This window comes from Carassius gibelio, chromosome A13, assembly GCF_023724105.1.
Source record: "Carassius gibelio isolate Cgi1373 ecotype wild population from Czech Republic chromosome A13, carGib1.2-hapl.c, whole genome shotgun sequence".
Lineage (NCBI taxonomy): Eukaryota > Metazoa > Chordata > Actinopteri > Cypriniformes > Cyprinidae > Carassius > Carassius gibelio.
Genome location: NC_068383.1, coordinates 15,117,510 through 15,135,109, shown reverse-complemented (window position 1 = coordinate 15,135,109; position 17,600 = coordinate 15,117,510). Strand labels below are relative to the sequence as shown.

At 35.6% G+C, this 17,600-nt stretch overlaps 3 protein-coding genes across 3 annotated transcripts; all 3 read right to left on the bottom strand.

The window, feature by feature from the left end:
* Window positions 1–503: 503 nt before the first annotated feature.
* Window positions 504–2,801, bottom strand: LOC128026284 (homeobox protein OTX2-like). The gene is made up of 3 exons (XM_052613259.1): window positions 2,682–2,801; window positions 2,233–2,417; window positions 504–1,535 (listed from the first exon to the last, which is right to left on the bottom strand). The coding sequence occupies exons 1-3, from the start codon at window positions 2,701–2,703 to the stop codon at window positions 771–773; spliced, it is 972 nt and encodes a 323-aa protein (XP_052469219.1). The 5' UTR covers window positions 2,704–2,801; the 3' UTR covers window positions 504–770.
* Window positions 2,802–5,958: 3,157 nt separating this feature from the next.
* LOC128026286 (elongation of very long chain fatty acids protein 6) lies at window positions 5,959–9,893 on the bottom strand. The gene is made up of 5 exons (XM_052613261.1): window positions 9,708–9,893; window positions 9,487–9,592; window positions 9,245–9,376; window positions 8,125–8,276; window positions 5,959–7,779 (listed from the first exon to the last, which is right to left on the bottom strand). The coding sequence occupies exons 2-5, from the start codon at window positions 9,579–9,581 to the stop codon at window positions 7,349–7,351; spliced, it is 810 nt and encodes a 269-aa protein (XP_052469221.1). The 5' UTR covers window positions 9,582–9,592; window positions 9,708–9,893; the 3' UTR covers window positions 5,959–7,348.
* A 3,065-nt stretch (window positions 9,894–12,958) lies between these two features.
* On the bottom strand, window positions 12,959–13,357 carry sprn (shadow of prion protein). The gene has a single exon (XM_052613850.1). It carries the CDS (start codon window positions 13,355–13,357, stop codon window positions 12,959–12,961), a length of 399 nt encoding a protein of 132 aa, XP_052469810.1.
* Between the last annotated feature and the right edge of the window lie 4,243 nt (window positions 13,358–17,600).

Sequence of the window (17,600 nt, the reverse complement as noted above, 5' to 3'; positions counted from 1 at the left end):
TGTGAAGAGACTAATATCTCATGTTTTTATGGATGTCAGGCCTATTTTAATAAAAATATTAAGCAGCACAATTGTTTTTGACATTGATTATAATATAAATGTTTCTTGAGCAGCAAATCAGCATATTAGAATGATTTCTGAAGGATCACATGACACTAAAGACTGAATTAATGATGCTGATTTTTTTTCTTCATATAAATCAAATATTACATTATATGTAATTATATGTATATATAATTATGTAAAATATATATTCAGTGTATTCTTGATCAAATCAATAAATAAAAAAATACTACCAACCCCAATCTATTGAATAGCAGTCTAACCATTTGATTCAGAACAGAAAAGCAATTGTCATGGATGACAGAAACTTTACTCAGAATGTAGTTTGCTGATTATCAATGTTTTCTGGCATGGAGGTCATCCATTAATTAAAGTAAAACACAGAAATAACAATAGCAACATGTAGAAATATAGTAAAAAAAATCTGACATTTGAGAGAACATATAGAGAAATTTTTATTTATTTAAATGCAAGTGCAGCATTTAAATGGAGTCATTAAAGATGTCTGTAAACAATATGAACACATCTGCATGATTATACTTTTACAATGATCATTAAATAAATAACAAAAGTGAAGATAAATAAGATCGAAGCTCATTAAATTAATCTGAACACATCTGAAATCTCTCATGTTGTTACTTTCAGATCAGATAAATAATAAATTATATACATACAAATATTCATAAATAGACTGCACACAGCCAAATTCAGCCATACACGTGGTTGCCCTCAGAAGAGTGGCTATTTAGTCCTTCACTCTGCAACCAGTCTCCTTGCAGCTCTCCCAGGATCTCCTGTAGGGACAAGGCTGGCAGCTCAGGCAGAGGCCCATGGTGAATCCCGCTTTCCTGTTGGCCCTCCATCCTCTGAACTTCTGGGTTGTCTACACAGAAAGAGCTGGAAGCTGGAGGAGTGCCCTCTAAACCACCCTCCCAGCAGCCCATGTCTGGCGTAACAGGGGTCAGCGGCTGAAGGCTGTTGTGCTTTTCAGATGGAGAGTAAAAGAAGCCATGGATGGAGCTGGGATTGCAGCCATAGGCATCAAGATGATATGAACTCCACATGGAGCTCACAGGTGACCTCCTTTCATATCTCGCAGCCCAGTTTGGAGGCATCTGATGCTCTGGTCTCAGTAGAGATGGGCTGCAGTGAGCGTTCATGGCTCTGGCCTGATGATGGTGTCTGTATGAAGGGGTGCAGTAGCCGGAATCATCACCGACAGACATGGAAGATGGAGCGTCACACCCATAAAATCCATCCCTTTCCATTTCTTCCTTAATATGATCAGGGTACGCGGGTGGTGGAGTGCATAGAGACACAGTAACTGCACCAGACTCACTGTTGTTGCTGTTAGAAGAGTGTAGCTGACCTGGCGAATTCTGCGTTGCACTATATGGTGATTCGGATTGCCACAACGACTTCTTTCCACCCTTGCATTTCATCGTTCGAGCCCTCCTATTCTGGAACCATACCTATTGTGAGCAGAGACGTCAAGATAAAGAGGGTCAGACTCATAAGAATACAGTTGATAGATTATACTCAACCATCTAGTCCATACAGATAAGAGCTTCCCTGTCAAAAGATTCAGGTTAATCATTGTGAGATGACATCCAGTAACGGTGGCATATAGTCAGGATGGTTATCTGTGACTGGTGTGTCTATTGTTTGCAGGCTGTACAGTTGCTAAACTAAACAGCAGATAAACACAAAGGCGCTTACAACATCTCAGATATTGACAGTGGTATCAGTGACAGCAAACAGTATGTTTTCACATAAGGCCTTATTAGCATATCATTTTACCTGTTTTTATGGTTATCTGCTGATTTTGTAACAAGGAGAAAGAGAGGTTGTTTCTTTATTTATATAGTTGATAAAATAAAATAAAAAATGTTTAAAACCTGTATGAATTTATTTTATCTGTGGAACACAAAAATAAAAAAACAATAAAAGTTAAGACACCACTGACTTTATATGTATACATATATACATTATATGGATACAAATATATATATTTTTATGTTATTTTAATGGTCCGCAGAAAGTAAGTCATACAGGGTTGGAACAACAGGAGGATGATTAAATGATGACTGTATTAAAAACAATTTTTTAGTGAAAAATCCATTTAAGTTCTAGTCAGTCGAGTGGGTTTATATATGTCACGCAGCTCACCTGTATGCGAGACTCTGGCAGTCCTGTAGTTTGGGAGAGACTCTCTCTGAGGCTGATTCCTGGGTAAGGGTCCGTCTCAAATGTGGCACGAAGAAGCTCAACATGTTCCTTTGAGAAACTTGTTCTTTTTCTGCGACTTGCACTTCTTGATACACTACTGCTTCCAGATATTTTAGCAGATGCATCTAAAAGAGAAGATAAAAATGAGTGTGAATCTAAACATAATTATGCTATCATAATTTTGTTAATAGTGTTCTCCTAATTGTCATATTTCAGTTAGTGCAAACGTAATATACATTAGAAACATCAGTTTGATGTATGAATACTTCTCCACAATAATAATATACACAGCAGAAAAACTGTAACAGTGCTTGATGTTGGCTTGAGATGGAAAACTTCTTATAAGATATGGGTATACTAAAACATGTTCACCATTCAGTAATGCTTACCAATACTATTGTCTCTCCACATGTTGCTGAAGGAATCCTGCAGGCCAAAGGGTTATAAAACTCTCAGGCTGCCAGTGAAGGTCTGTTGTGCTTGATGCTCCCTGGGGGATATGATTTCTGACCTCTCTACAGCACCTTTTTATACCTGTGCCCTCTAGTCCCTATCCCATGACCCCCCTTTCACCCCCACCTCCCCCATTTAGAAGTGCGTCTTATGTATGAAATGGGAATGACAAGAGGGACACTCTCTGAAAGCGAGCCCAAAACATTAAGCATTTAAACACATCTTTGTCAAAAAAGTAATATTTTTGTCTGTCTAAGCACTATAGAACATTTAAAATCTTCCCTTGAGAGAAAATTTTGGTGATTTTTATTAGTTACAAACATGCTATATCTCACTATAAAAAAATTTGAGGCATTTCAACTTTAAAAAAAAAATTAAAGTTCAGTTGCTACCTTGGATTTTTAAAATTATAATCAACTTGGTTGTACAAGTAATTCAAACTTAAATTACATTAAACCAACTTAAAAATCAAGTTGAATTTCATAGAATTTATGAAAAAAAAAATTGGATTTGGATTTTTGGATTTATTTGCAATTACCATTTTAAAATGAATAATATATTTACATTGTTCATACATAACAAGTCTCCAACTTTATAATTATGATATTTTTATAATGTAAGTGATCAAAAATATCAAATGCTAAAAATAATTTGTTAATGAAATGAAATGTTAATTTATATATTTAATTATATATTTGTATATACTTAAGCTTGAAAAAAACAGACTGTATGCTTATTCAGAAGGATTTTTGTTAATGAAATGAAATGTTAATTTATATATTTAATTATATATTTGTATATACTTAAGCTTAAAAAAACAGGCTGTATGCTTATTCAGAAGGATTTTTGTTAATGAAATGAAATGTTAATTTATATATTTAATTATATATTTGTATATACTTAAGCTTAAAAAAACAGGCTGTATGCTTATTCAGAAGGATTTTTTATATATTTGTATATACTTAAGCTTAAAAAAACAGGCTGTATGCTTATTCAGAAGGATTTTTTTTTTTTTTTTTTTTTTTTGGCATGTTAACCAAACAGAATTAGACTTATTGGAAAAGTGTGTAAATGGATGTGTCCTTTCCTGTAATTGCTCTCCTTTCAATCATTGTAGTCAATAAAACAAAAGCCTCAATAAAATATTAACTAACAAAGATATTAACAACATGCTTAAGCAAAAGGCTGTGAATGGATATCTCTTTGTGTGGTCTGATCTGTTTTCAAAAGGAACATAAAAGAAACATGTTTGGAAGGCAAGGAAAACAAGGAGAGTGATTTGTGGAATGATTAATAGGACAGTTTGCATGTGTGAGTCTTGTCACTCCCTCTCTATGCTCCAGAGGATCCAGAGGGGATAACAGTCATTTCAAAGTCAAGGTGACTGCCAAGCTTGTCAATGCAGATGAGCTGTTTAGATGTGCTGTTGCATTAAGCAAGACTAAAGCAAACGGAACCCTATAATCACAAAAGGACCTTTCAGACCAATACAAAATATGATAGAGATGTTATGGTTTGACTGCTTTTGGTGAAGTTCAGGTTCATCTTATCTTTTTTTATTCTTAGATTATTTAATAATGGCTAATATAATAATCTTACATTTAAAAGATGCAGGATCTCAAAGTTTTTGTTAAATAGTTTGGCAATAGTGCATTGAATTTATATGAAATTTTCTGCAGTTATTCTTGTTTTGTTGTTTCTTTATCAGAAAACAAAAAGTAGAGAAAAAGTATGGCATTACTTATAAAAAAATGTTTTGCAAACTTTATTTGAACAAACATTTATAAATCTATATAAGTAACTTTATTTTTCCGCCTGTTTCTTTATTTCCAAATTTACAATATTACCTTCTTGTCCTTGAATAAACTCCATAGTCTTGCTGTTCTGTAGGTAGAACAGTAGGTGGCAGCATTGAGCTTTAATATCATTAATACTGTGGCACAATTTTTCACCCACACACACACAGTTCTAAAATCAGATGCAGTCAAACATTACGGAGGACATTTTTCACTGCAGTTTATAGCAGTTTATTTAAGGGCTTAAAATAATTACTGACTTTTTTACCTGTAAAAGAAGGATGTCTCTCGAAAATATTTTTGTTAACCTCTGATGTAACTAAATAGCCTAAATAAATCAAGTGAACAAGCACTGTGAGTTCATAGAGTAGGCTACTGCAGGTACGACGTGTTTTTGTAGTCCAAAACGTGGAATGTGTTTTGTTGTTGTTTTAAGGTTTTTGGTTAAATGACTGGTCTGTGATTAAAAGCAAGCTCAGTATATTTTTATGTTTTATTTTGAGACATAAAGTACATCAGTAATCCCCATTGGGTATTATAAGCTTTTATAATTGTGGTGATGTTGAAGTCATGCAACTGTGGTGTAGGTCATATATAGCCTATGTTTAGCTTTTTACTTCGGATGTTTGTTTTTAAGCTTCAAAATACTAATGAAAGATGTGTTCATTTGTGTATATTGTCATAATGAACAAAACGTGAAAGAATCATAAACTTTGTTTGGCAGAGCTTATTTTTTGTTTTTGCAATCGTCCCAAATCCTGGGGTGTCTGTCAGGGGAACCCGGTTAGCCTAATGCTAACATCCTGGGGTGCATTTCCCAAAAGCATTGTCAGCTAACTATGGTTGTTAATGGAGTTTAACTCTATTAGTAATGACGGAACTTGTGACCAGTGTTCCTTTTGGGAAATGCAGCAAGAGGCAAAAGCAACAAACAATCCTGGACATACATTAGGGAAGAACCAGGCACTGAAGAGTTAATAGGATCTCAATTTAACAGCATTTCCGCTGCAGTACTCTCGAGAAAATCATTATTGTTCCAGCAGAGCGATAAAAAGGGTAACCTAAATGACAAATTACTGGTAGTCATGAAAAATACTGTGGTCAAAATACGGCTGTTTAGTGCCGAACCACATTTTTGTCTGCTAATGGAAAAAGATTTAAAGTGTTTTTGTAACAACAGTTATTGAATATTAAAATCTAAATTTTTGAAGAGGCAGCATCATATCTAACTACAGCAGCTCTGAAAGATTGAAAGAAATGACGTCTAGGTTTACATCCATCACAGAGCATGAAATATGTGAACTTCCTCATAACAACAAAAGTATGTGTCAGTGTAAAAAATATGCCAGCTTAACTCAGAAAACCGGTCAGCTAACTCCAGTCTATGAAGAGTTGAACAGAATGATACAAACAAAACTATAGAAACAATTTTATTTAAATGACAAAAATATATACACAATGACTTCATATAAGCTAAGAACTTGTACAGATGATCAGGTAGGAAAGATAAATACTTACATAAAATAAAGTTAACCATGTCTTGTAATGTAGGCTTGGTGCCACTACATTCAACTTTGCTGTTCCTAATTCAACAAAGTAATTATGTGGCTGCCATCTCCAACATATTTCAGACGGTCATAAAATCTTTTAACAATCAAAATGTCCTTTCAACTGAAATACAAAAAGGTAGACAAAGTCTTTCACAGTCTTCAACAGGAACAGACAGTAGAGACCAGAGGACATAAAAAAAAAAAAAAAAAAAACTTGGACAGTAGCAGCAACATTTCTGATGATACTATGTTAGAGTGCATAACTCCACTGAATATTCTCAAAGGATTATTCTCTACTATTACATAATACAATATCTTTTAAATGTAAACCTTATCACTGTAGTTTCAGTGGAAAAATACCCCCGACAACCATTACACAATTGTCCCAAATGTGACCGTGAGATATACAAGATAAATATAAATACAACTGTGCACTCCATTAACAAACACCATTATAGGGACAGTTAACGGTTCTGTGAAACACAAACGTGAAAGAGTCCAATATCAATCGTAACTTCAGTGAACGAGAGCTACAGTGAACTCACGACAGAAATATGCACAGAATGAGAGCGAGAACATGGGTGTCGTCCCTTCAGAGATATCCAGACAAAAATGCCCAATTTAAATGGCTGGGTACCGGTCCAACCAGTCAGCACAGATGATCCAAGTTTCTGTGACATCATGAGGTGGAAACACTGAACTAGTAAGCAATACCTACACACCCAGGAGAGCATGGGTGGAATTTAGAAAGGGTGGCCAACTGGAACATGTTAGGTTGTACATTTACATTAGGAATCTTTTGGCAAATGACTCACTTGTTCTTTGACTATGCGCACAGATTACGAGGATCTTGGCACATGCTTCAACATACACCACATGTTTCAGATGGGTTCAGGCCATCTTATAAAGTCTCCAAAGAATAAACAAGCAAGGACTTTTGAAGATTAGAAACTGTGGCCTGTAAGACTTGGGGGAAAAAGTCATAAAGGACCCATAGGATTTAAAAATCTACAAAAACTATTTAAGTTATCTACAGCAAAAACAAGAGTTGTATTTAATGCGCTTTGCTCTGCTAATACCAACTGGAAAATAATAACAGCCCTGAAACATGAGACATGGCTATTACTGTCTGGCTGTTTAAAAAATGTAAAATTCTTCATCGCTCACCTTGCTTTAAATCAGGAAATAAATAATATGCATTTTAACAAGGTAAACCATCAGAAATAAAATCTCGTAGTCAAACCTCAGGGCTGTGCATCACTCTTTTTTTATGCTTGTGGCTTGTTTTGAACCCTTCATGTAAGTCTGATAAAAGAAAGAGGAGAAGAGGAGCAGATAGCTGAGATACATGAGTGAAGCCCACACTATGTTATCTATGTAAGAAGGGCAATCCCCGTCCTGCATCCACTGGTACACTAGCGCACTTACTGCCAGCCCCATGGCCATCTGAGCAATCTGAGAGGAAGTGATGATGATGGCGCAGGGTTTGGGCACACGGACTCCAGCAGCTCGAGCCGTGTAGTAGCTGTACATGAGCGCGTGCACGATGTAATTCATGGTCATGAACCAGCCACCACCAGCGACCTGGTCTTTGTAGGAATACCAGGAGTACACCAGCACGGTAATATGATGATACCAGTGCAGGAAGATCAGCCGCTGCTTGCGCAGGACGATGAACATGGTGTCCCCTGATAAAAAATAAAAATTAAAAAACAAGTGAGGATGGAAAGGGTTCGAATACATTTTCAAAAATATTTGGCAACATTACAAACAAAAAAATTAAAGTTTTGACAGCATGTAGCAACAGAATGGGTCAAAGTTTTTTTATATTTGGGTCCTTACAATAAAAGTCAGGTCCAGCATTGTTTTAAACCCCACTGACTATGATTATAACATTCAAATATCTTCCTTTTGTTACACACAAGAATGTCATACAGGACTGGAACGACATGAGGTTGAAAAACAAAAAACAAAAACAACAAAAAAGACGCATTTTCATTTTTCACAAAATAAATGAAAAAGAAAAGGCTCACCTAGCTCTGGGGCCTTGCTCAGCACAAAGGCACAAGCCCAGAACTTGCTTATTGGCCCATAGTAGAAGCTCTGATCACAAACAGACTGTTTAAAGCCACTGTTTCTGAGAATGTAGAACATGAAGCACCCAGTTCTCACTGCTCCAATGATACTGAAACAGAAAAAGGCATGATTTGGATATGTGGTCGGTAATGGCTGTAAAACTTCAAATTCACGATAAACAGTTCAGGCCTCTAGTGAACTCTGGGGGTGGGAGATAAACGTTAAAATAAAGACTTGCACGTTGGGCATGTTAGACAGAAACACTGCTATGGTAGCTGGCAGTTTCTTTGTTAAACAAATCAATATCAAAACATTAAGTGGTGAAAGTCCAGTTGCCGTGAGAGATCTAAAGAGCGTTTGATCAGAGGTCACTGCTGCCATCCAATAACAATATTCCATTGTTCTTTTCACAAGCATGCAAACAGTTACTTTGCGCTTGTTGTCATCTTTGTCCTCTTTAGAGATGGGACTAAGACACCTTCCCCCACACAAATTAAACCGAAACCAACTTGAAACAATAGCAACCAAAGATTTATAAACCTGGTTAATCTCACAATCGTGTCATTGGCACGCATTTTGGCAGTTAACAATGGATATTGTTTCCAACCATAAGTTATGTAATTAATACCCAACAGCAAAGTAAAACTACAAGGTGGTGTGAAACCACAAGACGCAAAGGAGCATCATAAGAATCAGCAAGTCATTTAGATCTTCAATATGTCTCCACGTCTATCATGAACTTGTTTTCAATTTTTAAGTATTGGAACTATGGAAAATGAAAGTTGGTCAGTCTCACTAAGAAAAAATTTAGTAGAGAAATACCGCTTTGGGCAAAAAGTTTAATGTTTTTATATATTTTACCTGAAAATCTCCCTTTGTGAGCATATGTGTAAAAAGATTTTAACAACTGTAAACATGATGTTTTATGTTAGAGTTAGGTCATAGTATTTATAACTATAAGAAATGTATACCCCATTCAGGTCCTTAATGTTTGTGTTCACAAACAAAAGAACCTTAAGGAGGTGAGTCTGATTCTCTAAAAACTGAACACTTAAAAAAATAAAAAATGTAACTTACCTAAAGATGGCCAAACTGAGGGACCAAAGAATTAACACTCTACGTAGGTCAAGTCTTCGTCTTTCCTTCATGAAGTGCTGCCCACCAAACACCAGCACTACATACACAGCACCAAACAAAAAAGACTTTTTCCTAAAAGACAAAATACAACACCAGAAAAGTCATTATACTGGATTTCCAAGCACTGGGGGCAGGTGTATTCATACAAACTCAATTCCAATTCAGTCAAATACAGTTCTTACCAGTTGTCCTGCATCCACTCAATAGCAAACCTCTCATCAAAGTGCCGCTCGAAATCATACTCAGCCAGAGACAGCTGAAATCCAGTCTCATTCATTTTTGAGTCTCCTACAACAAACGGCGAAATAAAATAGAAGATAATTCAGTAAAAAAAAAAAAGGTTGCTGTCCGTTCTGTTTGTTGTCCGCTCGCCACAGTTAACTAATCAACCTGAAACACACACCTGTGCACACACCTGTCGTGTGTAAATCAGGGTGGAGTTCCGAGTATATAGTGAAGTTTAGGGAGTGACTCTCGGCCAAAGGCTGGTTTTTGTATTTCCTGATTGGAATACCAGTTTTTGCAATGCAGACAAACAGCAGTCTTTATGTTAAAAAATGCAGTTTGAATAGTTGCATACAAAGAGCGAGGAAGGAGCTGATTCAGACTCTTTCGTTTTTTAAGCCATTCAAACCAGAGCTGTGATAAAGACCAATTACAATTCATTATGCAATTAATGGCGATGCCGAATATTCTCACTAGGGTTAAGAACGTTAAATAATATATTTCTAATTCCTTAATAATCATTCGATTCATTTTTATACCATATTTTATGAAAATTATAAAATGTATAAAAACCAAAAATAGGCTACTATACTACGTTTTATATTAATTTATTTAATTGCACATGAAGTTGAACTTAATCAGAATGTTCTAATTATTTATGATATTTATGTTTTTAATATGTAGGCCTAGAATAAATAAATAAATAAATAAATAATTCTGAAGTTATCAACAACAACAACAATAAAAAAAATCTTGATCCTCTGAGAATTTTCAAATAGGCCTATTTTTATGGATAGTTCTATATTAATTGTTTTGAATGAACTGAATTTAGATTAATTATGTATAATTGGGGGGAGAGAAGTCACTAATCAGTGAATCAACCAGCAAAATAGATTTAATGAACGATATAATTATTTAGGATTGTTAGCAAAATGTTTGTGTGAATTTCGCTTTTGGCCTTTGATTTGCTATTCAATAGGCTAGCACTCAAATTCCTGCCTTTCCAGTTCGAATTCCAATTGCACATATTCTAGTGAACTGAATTTATTTCGAAAAATTTCTGAATTCCAACATGTAATAATATAACGTAATAAAATGGAGAGAATACATACCAAATGTCTATTTATATTTCTCAAGTCCCTGCACGCGAGGGCGCTCGTGCTATATTGTAGCGACCAGTCGCACTCAAGAGACCCAAAATAAAGGATAACTTGAATCAGATTTACTCTACAAGACTTGCTGTAACACACGCTTTATAAATATTTTTTCTTTGGAAGATTTCGTTATTAGCGTATTTAAGGAAATTACAGAATTAGCGTGTCAGTAGGCTACATATAATTTGGCAAAAGGTTTAGGCTAATTCTTCGTCCCACATTTAGATATTTTTATCACAAGATTAAAAATGACAAAAACGTTAAATAATGTGATCTGCTATGTGAACTGTTATGGAGCTGTTCAAAATAGTATACTTGCTATAACGTTACTGGGATAACATCATCTGTGCAGTTTTCTTCTCTCCGCTGTCAGGGCGCTCTGTAGTTCTCTGCCAATCCTGTAGATGGCGCTTCGTTCTGTACAGTCATAGCGCAGAAGAAGAATCGCTTCTGTAGGAGCTCTTTATTTATACCATTTTGTCAGAAAGTAGCACTATATGTAGCAAATTCGTTCTGTATTCAGACTGACCGAGCGGCAACGCTAAAGATTTATTCAGTGCTGCAAGTGCAAAGTTTAGGAACGTGTTTGACTTCGGTGAGCGAGAGGTGGCGTATTGGTTCCCTGGACATATACTGAAACCATTAAATTTGTAGAATTTCATGTTACAGGGACCATAAATGTTTTATTGAGTTAACATCTTGAACACAAGCTTTTTATTCATTCAATCTCCATTCGTTAGTCATCTTATTTGAGCCAGTCAGAGATAAAAACATGTAAGTCTCTAAATCTATTCTAATGTGTCATTATAGAGATCCATGATGCTAGAATATCCTTTATTTTTTTGCAGAGAAAGTACATGAATGATTACACCTCAGTATTTTTCTAAGACCTTCTTTAACTGGCCAACAATTCTAAGAGAGCCTTGATGTCTGGCCACACATATTTGTACTGAACAAGATGGATCTGACTATACATCAAAAATCTTGTGAATGCAAAACCTGAAACTGCTTAAATTATGTGTTAAAAAAAAACCCACAGGATTTAACAGGATTTTTTATTTGTATTTTGGCAGAGTATTCTGAAGCAGAGAGAGAAGTTTTGTTTGGTTTACAGACTGTTTAAGAGAACGAGATGAGAATGTAAAAAAGGTGAGCAGTGTAAGACGTTACATCAGATATTTCTAAATCAAAGCTCTTTTTAAGTAAAGGACTGGAAAACCTTGCACCTTATAGTGTTTGTGTACTGTCTGATGTTCTAGTATGTTCCTCTTGATGGAATTGATAGAAAGTGGGTCACGTTTTCACAGAGAATAGGTGGGTTTCAGTTGTTTTAATAGCTTGCATTGTACTATAAAGTTTTCTGAATTTCTCATTTGTCTAAGTGTAGGACAGAAGTTACTGTGTGATGGTCATTGGTGTGCCAAATCAGGGGAAATCATCACTAATTAATGCAGAAAGGAGAACATATTTGAAAAAAAGGTATTTATTTTATGCTTTGGAAAATACTTTTCTTGTTGTGGTCACTTAATCTTAACAAACAGACTGAAGGCCTGAACATGGGATGCTTTTATTGGTGCTATGCACTTTAATGTTTTAATTAAAAGGTGGTACACAGGGTATTTGGGAAATGTCTTTGTTTTTATTGTCTAGCTTTCATTTGAATCAGCTTTGAACTTTTAAACGTGTGCACTTAATACATACTGCATTGTCATTGTTTTATGGGTTATCAAAAAATATCTACTAAAAAACAAAACAAAAAAGTTAAATGCATCAAATGTTCAATGCATGACGAAGGTAAAAATGTAAAAACGGGATGTTTTCACACCCACATCAATGGAAGTACAGATACAGAATGAAGTTTTCTTATTCTAAAACTGTTATAGCATATCTTTTCAATCTATGTACAATTATTAGTTAAACATAAATATTATTAAACAGACAGAAGTTCATATAAAAAGGTTCACGTTTGTGTAAATCTCAAAAACAGTGGCGATTCACCAACAGTGCTGCAGATATCTAGTACATAATGTAACCTGCATAATTTACGTAGTCAATCGTTATGTAGATACTAATGCTCCTGTTGAAGCAAACTATGCAGTCTAACCTTTCAGATCCAATTTTTAAAATGTATACTAAACTAAATGGAGGTTTGGATCTTTCTTTCATCTTCATGTCCGCTTTGTTGTGCAATAAAGTACACATTATTAAACATAGATGTTGCACAGTAACATACATGAGCAGCTTATTAAGCTGTGCCGAACTGTCTTAAACTGCCTCAAGGGGCAAAGTACATCACAAAGTTTATTGGTAAGAGCAGAGTGGACAGTCTAGTAGTAGTGGGATCGTGCACTATTGCGCTTGATGTCCTGGCGAGGTAGAGCTCCCAGTCTGTTCTGTTGCTGTAGTAATCATCTCCCTGCTCTGAGCTGTCATCCGGACGACGCTGGGCCGATGCGTACCATCCTCCGGCTCCCAGCGCAACCACAGCCCCGGCCGCCGCTGCCCCTGCCACCCGCACAGCGGGGGAGCCTCGGATGCGGGACGTCCGGCCACCTCGGGCACTGCCCCGCGCTGAACCCCTGGCTCCTGCCCTGCCACCTTTGGATATCACCTGATCACACAGGAATGCTGAAATCAGGAGAAATATCCAGCAGGTGGCAACAGTCCTGTTCATTCTGGGTCACACTGGGAATGGAAGAAAAGCATGGAGACTCAGAATAATGTAGTGTAATACCCTTGCTGAACTTTTTTGTATCTACTTATTGTACCTGATTATTACAGTGGTTCCTAATTGTATTAGGTGACTTTAAGGCATTTTAAGTCACACTTAAAATGTACAAATGTCATTGCATTGTCAACCAACATCAGAATCTTATTTTTTCTTCACACCCTCAAAAACTTTGAGCCATGGTTCCAACAATCTTGAAAAACCTGAATATAAATGTTAGCCTATTTTTAAAAGTGTGATTTCTAGAATTGGAAAAGTCATGTAAACTTATAAAATATATATTTTACCTAGTTATGCCAAGCTCTGAAATATTTTATTGGGTAAAATATAATATTAAAATCCTTATCCAATAATTCACACACACAAAAGAATATCGTTGTGCTGGACAATAGGGGGGCTTAGACAAAAAAATAATAAAATAAAGAAAAGGAAATAAAAGTGCATTAGATAAAATATTTAAAACTCCCAAAAATATTTGGAGCCTTTGTGTTTGTGCATGGTTAATGTGATTAATTACACCTGCTGGGACACCTCTGAACTTGAGGGGAATGTTGCAGTGTAAAAAAACATTTTTTATATTTCAACTGAGAAAAAAAAAGTCAAATGCTACAGGGAATTTTTTGTATTTAGCATACCATAACATTGCATTCAATTTTACTGTAAAATATTATTTACTTGTTTAAATCTGGTTATTAACAGCCTGAGGCAATGTATTACATTTATTTTATATTTTATTTAGAATTTACTTTTATTTTTGTTGACAGACATGTCAATGGAAATATTTTAAGTTTATTTATATCATTCATTCATTCATTCATATTTTAATTTAATTGCTTTAATTGGTATTTAGGCTACTGTCGTGTGTTTAATGAAGCGAAATGGTAAGAAATCAAGCTATTCTTTATCTAGGTCACAAGAAATATTGCCATTTAAGGCTTACAGTATCTGCTAGAGTGGTCAGAAGACCATTTCCTTATAATATTCTAACTGTAAAAAAAAACGCTTAATAAAATATCCTATATATGAGGCGAAAAATACACACAGCGTTCGCCTGGTCATAAATTCAAAATGGTCACTATATCAATAATACATTTTGGGTTTTTTTTTAGAACACGTTGATTCAACCCATTATTGTCACTGGCAGCCATATGAGAAAAGACAAATATGACGGTATTCACGCGACGTCGACTGATGTTCGCACAAACACAAGGCGTTTCAGTGACTCACGCGACTGTGTCTATGTCCTATGTGTATTATTGGGCTTATGGATGCTACACCTCTACAGCAGGCTCACTATGCAGGTTCATTCATTTAAATACTTTTATCTTTAGCAGGGCCGTGCACAGACCTTTTGAGGGGCATGTGCTGAAACCGAAAAAGGGCACCCCCTCCATTTTTTTATATCAATTATATATATATATATTCTCTTTTTTAGCTATTCTGTTTGCTTTTATAAGCTAATTTGTATTATTTGGTTAACATGATTATGAATGACATTGAGAAGAGGGGAAGGTGAGCAATGAGTCAAGTATTTTTGACAAACTTTTTTGAAATATAATTTAAGTAATTATGTCCAACACTACGGTACAACTCAATTCCAGATTATAAGAAACTATAGCCATACCGTTACTATAACATATCCAACATGTATCAGCCTACCTGGCAAAAATTTGATACTTTGGTGGACCAGGGATGTTGGTCTCTTGAAGGTCTCTTATTAACTACACTTTCCCTAAAATAAGTCCGCAATGAAAAAATAAATAAAAATAGTGTGAAAAGTACAGTTGCAGTGAAAAACATTTCTGAAGGATCACGTGACACTGAAGAGTACTGAACTGGAGTAATCATGCTGAAAATTCAGTAATAAATTACATTTGAAAATATATTCAAATAGAAAACAGTTATTTAAAATTGTAAAAAATATTACACAATATTACTGTTTTTGCTGTATTTTGGATCAAATAAATGAAGCTTTGGAATGAATCATGAATTACATTCTGCATGATAAAATATAAAGATTTCACAGAGATCTTCTGTAATTTTTTTTTTAGTTACTACTACATTACTGTCGTAAACCATGTTTTACTACATTTTATACATGTCAGGACGAGCGGAGAATATACCATAACATGATTAGCCTAAATGTTAATAAATTAAGTGTATCAGCAATCATAAATCAAAGAAGAAAATTTCTTAGAAATATATGTTATCAAGGTGACGAGGTACGAAACAGCGCGGGGGCGCACCTGTTATGATTTTTCGATAGTAAAAACAAATTATATGGTGTTGTATTACTTATCAATATATAGTTTTTGACCAGTGAATGTGTGCAAATGTGAATTTTTTTTGCCCGTCATTAAAACGGCGACGGCGCCTGCCGCTGCAGCAGTCGATTCTGTTCCCCTCGAAATGTCTGTTTCCCCTCGGGTTGCCAGGTCCGTGTAATAAACCCAACCAAATAGTTAATCAAACATTTTCCGAAAGTAGCCTAAATTCCGCGGATTTGGCAACATTCCCGCATGCAAATACACCAAACACACCTGGATTTAAGGAATGCAAAAAATGACAAATTTCTTGCTACACTGCAGCATAGTAAAATGATTCTCACACTCCTGTTTATGTTCTTTTTTATTATTATTCATCTTGCAGTTGTTCCGTTATTTTTGTCTTATATTTTTACATTTCAAGTTGAAAAACCTCTCGTCCTAAATTTATTTTCAAGTTTAAGATTTAGGACGGTATTTTGAACTATTTGACTTGCCGTACATCCAGTCACGCTTCTTGCGCACGCTAGTTCTGATCGTACGTATAGTAACTCGGCAACTACGCAACAATTGTAGTATGTTTGCGTTAAGGGGAACAGACATTCCGAGGGGAACAGAATCGACTGCTACTACACCGAAAATCTGACAGCGTATGACAAATCGACAGAACACCGGCATCACATTACATTTTCATCTACAGGTTACAAACTAGTTTTTGTAACGTTAGCTATATAGACGGAGCGCTCAGTTTTTCCTGTGGTAAAATGAATTTGGCCTAAATCGCATTTTATAAAAGATGAAATGCTACTATATGCACAGGCTATTTAAATGTTGGCTATGGCTATGACTAGATGGCAAAATGCTAGCCCTCTCTCTCTCTCTCTCTCTCTCTCTCTCTCTCTCTCAGGCGACGTCCCACATGTCTCAGTCAGTGAGTCAGTCAGACATCAAATAAATAAAATATGAGCCTTTATAGACGTAGTGTTTAGTAGTACTTATTCAAACAACAAGATATTTATTTACCCTTCGCAAAACTTTGTTCAGCTCCGCTGTTGTCTACTGTGCGGCTGGCAGGCTGCTGTGGAACTTCAGTTGATTCAATGAATATTGAGGGGGCGGAGTTATCAGCTTACTGACAGCTTGAGGATCGAATAAGATTTACACAAGCTCGTTTTAAGAACTTTCATTTGCTAAATATTTGTAAAACAGACAGACAGACGTAAAGGGTGACCAATAGCATTGATAAAAAAAAAAAAAAAAAAACACTACCAAAAAAAGGGCACTTCGGAGTGTAAGGGCAAAAAGGGCATGTGCTCTGCACAGGTTGAGCCCTACCTGTGCACGTGCCTGATCTTTAGCCATAACGAGGTAGCCTACTTACCTCGGTTTGTGTCCGTGTCCACAGAATATCCCACGATATCTCACTATCTATCATTTGTGAGATCAAATAAAATGCACGCGTTATGTAAGGCAGCACTGCTCGTAGTGTGCGATGCTGCTGCTGCTACTGCTGTTGGAGATGAATTAAAACATGGCAGGTGTATTCATCAGGTTTGCTGCTGTAGTAAAAAGTAGCCTGTGTGCAATGGTGCGAAAAGCAACTGAATACATTTAGATGAATATGTTGTTTAAAGGCTTTTCAAAAAAAAAAAAAAAAAAAAAGGTTAATTACAGGATTTTAAAAAATATGTATGGATGCGAGGGGATGGTCTCAACTCAGACTAACACCAATATTCTGGAACTGCTCTTTAGGTTTTAAAACCACACTAAATAAATAGCTACAGGCCTAAAATGGTCTGTGTATCAGTAATTAGTTTATACCCACTGTTGTTTTGTAAATGTACAGTGGATTAAATGTTACATTTCCATTCTTTCATTTTGCCTGTAAATATATTGCTGATCATTAACAAACATCAAAATGCAAA